Source organism: Salvelinus alpinus, chromosome 16, assembly GCF_045679555.1.
Source record: "Salvelinus alpinus chromosome 16, SLU_Salpinus.1, whole genome shotgun sequence".
Classification (NCBI taxonomy): Eukaryota; Metazoa; Chordata; class Actinopteri; order Salmoniformes; family Salmonidae; genus Salvelinus; species Salvelinus alpinus.
The window spans coordinates 12,773,630-12,778,149 of record NC_092101.1 but is presented as its reverse complement, the minus strand read 5'-3'; the positions used below and the strand labels follow the sequence as shown (position 1 = coordinate 12,778,149).

The 4,520-nt window shown below is 39.6% G+C and overlaps 1 protein-coding gene across 1 annotated transcript; it reads right to left on the bottom strand.

The window, feature by feature from the left end:
• Positions 1–1,162: 1,162 nt before the first annotated feature.
• Positions 1,163–2,773, bottom strand: LOC139540831 (transcription factor JunD-like). The gene has a single exon (XM_071344828.1). It carries the CDS (start codon positions 2,457–2,459, stop codon positions 1,638–1,640), a length of 822 nt encoding a protein of 273 aa, XP_071200929.1. The 5' UTR covers positions 2,460–2,773; the 3' UTR covers positions 1,163–1,637.
• Positions 2,774–4,520: the final 1,747 nt, after the last annotated feature.

Below are 4,520 nucleotides of genomic sequence, written 5' to 3'. Positions count from 1 at the left end.
TTGCAGTTTTCCTCATTGATGTATGTTCACCACTATCATTATGTAGTGTGCGTCTCACATAAAAATACAGAAGACACACACTCACAAACACAGCAGTTGCACCATCTCATTTGGCTCGTAACATTGCTTCCAGGAGCCTGCCAGCCCCTGCAACATCACATATTTTATAGCCCTGGTACTGATGCTGCAAATTCAAAGCAAGCTGGGACCATTTGTTATTCACTGTCTTATAGGTGTCTGGCTCATAGGTGCCTACGCTACGGTATCTATAGAGTGGTCTCTGAGGCTGCATTCAAAGGCTTGGACCATCTGTTTCATAGGTGTCTGGCTGTCTACACTAAGGTGTTTATACCTGAGATGACCTTGTCATAAAATTATCCATGAAGCATTATTACAGGTTTGATTTACAAAAACAACACCAATAGATCAACTGTGCTACCACAACTTGGTCCTATGCAAACAGATTCATACTGTATAAAGTAACTAAAAGTAATCTTCATTTTTGTTTTGGACTAAATGATCATACGTAGACCTACCAGCATAGCCGGCACTCAATCGAACAAAGAAATTGTGTTGATACAACTAATTAGATGACATTTCGTATACTCAATCAATACATGAACTCATCTACAGCACAGGAGTCTAATTTCTGCAATAGGCCTATCGTATTACACCAGCAGAGGGCACAACACACCATGTTGATACACGATTCACTGACATATCACAGCAAACGGACTTCCTGCGAGGAATGGATACGTTTGTATCCAATATGCTAAATGCTACAATGCCACGATGGACTCCATTCTCCGGACGTGATGCCAGAGTTAGGAGTCAATTTAGGCCTAATAAAGTTGGCTAATATGCTAACTTTTAAAATTCACATAAATAAGTGGAAAAGTGTCCCATGGGCATATTGTACTAAAAGGTGTATTTATATCAAATAAATTGTAATGCTGGGTTGGACCCAAGTTATAATTTATTGGACTTTCCAAATATGTATTGAGCAATATCCTTGTGTGCCCCACCCAATCATTTAGCCTATTGTGAAAACGCAACTAGTATAAAGGCTTACTGTCGCTTGTGAAGACATTGGTGTGTAGGATCTTGTTTTGTTGCTTCTAAATTAATCAGAAAACTGAACCAACAGACAGCAAAACATGTGCCGTGTATTATCAAGCAAGGTTTATTTGATAACTGAATCCAAGTAAAATAGGAATGTGAAGGGAAATATTCAGTGCAACAAAAAGGTGACAACAGTTTCACATTAAGATAACACTGAAATAAGACACTGGAGCATTGAATATAAAATGTACAAGTGCTTGCTTGTAAACGTTAAAAGGGGTAAGAAATGACGTGCACCCAATGACACCCTCTTAGGTAACATTCGAGTTTGTCAATAAACATGCAAATATTTATTTATTCAGTATAAGGCTATGATATAGTAATACAATAATGATGAACTGGTTTGATCCAGTCTTACACCCATGAGAAAGAATGTGTAAACAGAAAATGTACATTAGTGAAGTCCTTTTAGTCTGTAAAGTCGATGGCTCTACGTGCATAATTGAGATATTTGAGAGCCAACAAGAGAACAGATATTGAGCTTATTTATGCTGGTTGCCAATGTCGTCCTGCGATTAGTACACTTGAACTTGATGTGGCAACAATTGGCATCCGCTGTTCACATGATTCAAAACATTTTGTTTTAGCTGAGCCACTTGATCCCGGAGTACACTTGCCGTTGAGGCCAGGTCAGTGTTTTGAGTTTTTAGGTTATTGACTTTGTCTTCGAGTCTGGATATCCTCTCCAGTTTCCTCTTTCGGCACTTGGACGCAGCAATTCTATTCCGCAGCTTTTTCCTCTCGGCTTTAATGCGCTCCTGTGTGTCCATGTTGATAGGCGACAGTGGTGGACTGTCGCCGAAGCTGTGCAAGTCAGGGACTGTCTGCGGCTCATCCTTCAAGGATTGCAACCGGGAATGTGCTTGTTGCTGCTGTGTGCCACCTAAATGGTGAGAGGGAGGAGGTGGGAAGGGTACAGTGTCTGTGGAGTAATTGACAGTGGTGCCCAAAGGTCCATTACCATAACTGTTCAAGTTCGTATAGACGGGTAAGTCCATGTGTACAGTGACAGGAGCCACGTTGGTACTTAGGTCGAGACTGTTCGTTTGAGCGCAAGTCCCCCCGTTCAGCTGGTTCTGTTTGTGTAAGTCCTCCAGAGCCTTGACGAATCCCTCGGCAAACTCCTGTTCGTCAGTTACTGACTTGGGGTAGAGGAACTGAGAGGTCGGTGTTGTTACGACCATTCCGTTGGACTGAATGAGGAGTCTCTCCAGCTCCGGGGAAGCCAATTTCAGCAGCCCAAGGTCCGGGGAGTTGAGAATGCTCTCGGCGTCGCGGAGATGGGGCTTTAGATTAGTGGCATCTACAAGGTTTAAATGAATGTCATTCTTCATCATATTTTGGTAAAAGACAAATTCTTAGATGACAGCAGCTGTAAAAAGTCAGCAGAGCCTTACGACAGAAAGAGGGGTTCCCATAACCTCTCAGTTGCTGAAGAGGAAACGATGCGTAATTTGCATAACATTAAATCAAATGCTCTTTTAAAGTTGCCCTACCCCTTCTCCAAGTTCAGGGTATAAATCACCTTTTGCCTCAAAAATGTTGTCGTTTTTTGTTTTTCCTTGTTAATAAACAATTGATAAGAAACAGTCGATGGTTAATCTCCCGACTAGAGGGGTAGAAGTTCCAATGTGTGCGCTCGCATGCTGCCGCTACCTTTTCTATCCTCGTAAATTCCATTATGTCACTTCAGAGCGCGCAGATTGGACAGAAATCGCGTTTTTTCCGTATTTTATTTGAATAAGGGGACGTACTAGCCCCATTGCCATGGAGAAGGCGGGTAAACTGCAAACACTGCGGTGCATTGTGGTTTGATGTCATAGCAAATCTTGGATGGAGGCGTGGGGGTTGGTCAAGGCTTGTTTTCTTCCCTGTTCTATTGCTTTTGCACAGTAAAACAAGTCATTGAGTTCTGTTTGACAAATGTTTTTGCACTAAATACCCTATAACGTTATTTTTTACCTTGTCCAAAAAGTGTGGTGAAAGAAGAAAATAGCAAATGGAGAAGATACTAGGACTAAGAGTGTGGATTTTAGAATGAGCTTTATAAAAAACACATGATATATAATGACTATCAGTGTATTCAAGGTCACACTATTTTCACTAACTGATTGACACAGTAAAGGCATATACAATGTTATAAGGTAAGAGTGACCTACTCTTATTTTCAAGTTTCAAAGTTTATTCACCACAGGGCTGATTCTGACCCGAGTTAAGTGCAAGTAAATGAAACGTAATTCCCTTTTCATGCACCTCTCTCTCTAGGCCTATTCTGACCTTTAACTTAAACATGAGAATAGCATGCTATTCAACCGCTATTCGTTTGGGGTGGAGATTTAATAAATGAAGGTGTGGCGGAGGTGTGTCTACAGATACTTCGTATTCTGACCTTGACTTAATTCCCTATTAATTCCACCACCTTTACGCACAAAGAAAACATTAATAAGGTCTCGCGAACTTACCGGTTCCAAGTGGAAAAAGCATTACTTTATTTTTTTAGATTGAAATAACACCGTTCTCCATGCACTGTAATTTACAACTTAATGAGAGCTATTGATAAGAGATAGGTAAATGAGTAATCCGTTTGGATAAGGGGATTGTAAATATACATTATTTTACCTTATAATCACTGGAGATGAATGTGAAACCAGTCAAATGGCAGCATTTCATGAACAGTAAAGTTTATGAAATGCTGTGCCATTATGCAGAATTTAAATTGTACTGCCTTTTTACTTGCAGGGATGGGCACCCTCGAATGTCTTAGTTATAGGCTACCCAGACTTTCTCTGTTTTCTATTTCTATCAAGGTAAATATTAGCCACAATCAGTGTCGACCGTAGGGAGTCCTAACAACCACACATATTTAACTGACAATTTACTTCAGTTGTTACAGCCTACATTATTATTACATTTAATTATATTGTTTCGTTTACCTATATTTGCTTACCTCTGTAAACGCTGCCACGGCCGTGTGGTTGTTGCTGAGGATTATTAGTAACAGTTGATATATATATAAAAAAATACATGTAGGCTAATTAAATCGTTATGGAGAGGAGCGCAGACTCAACGAGCTACACAAAATACTCTGTCAAAGAGGAAGAAAAACTAACATTTGTACAAAAAATAATAATAATGAAAAATAAAACAGTAATATATTTTGATTAGATAAAGACTCAATCCTCTGAGTCAATACATGTTAGAATCACCTTTTGCAGATATTACACCTGTGTGTCTATCTGGGTAAGTCTCGAAAAGCTTTCCACACCTGGAATGTGCAACATTTGCCCATTATTCGTTTTAAAATTCTTCAAGCTCTGTCAAATTGATTGTTAATCATTCCTAAACAACAATGTTCAGGTCTTGCCATAGAATTTCAAGCAAATTTAAGTGAAAACTGT

Bases quoted from the DNA above. Each gene is read 5' to 3' on its own strand.
- LOC139540831 (XM_071344828.1), bottom strand. From the start codon at position 2,459: ATGATGAAGAATGACATTCATTTAAACCTTGTAGATGCCACTAATCTA.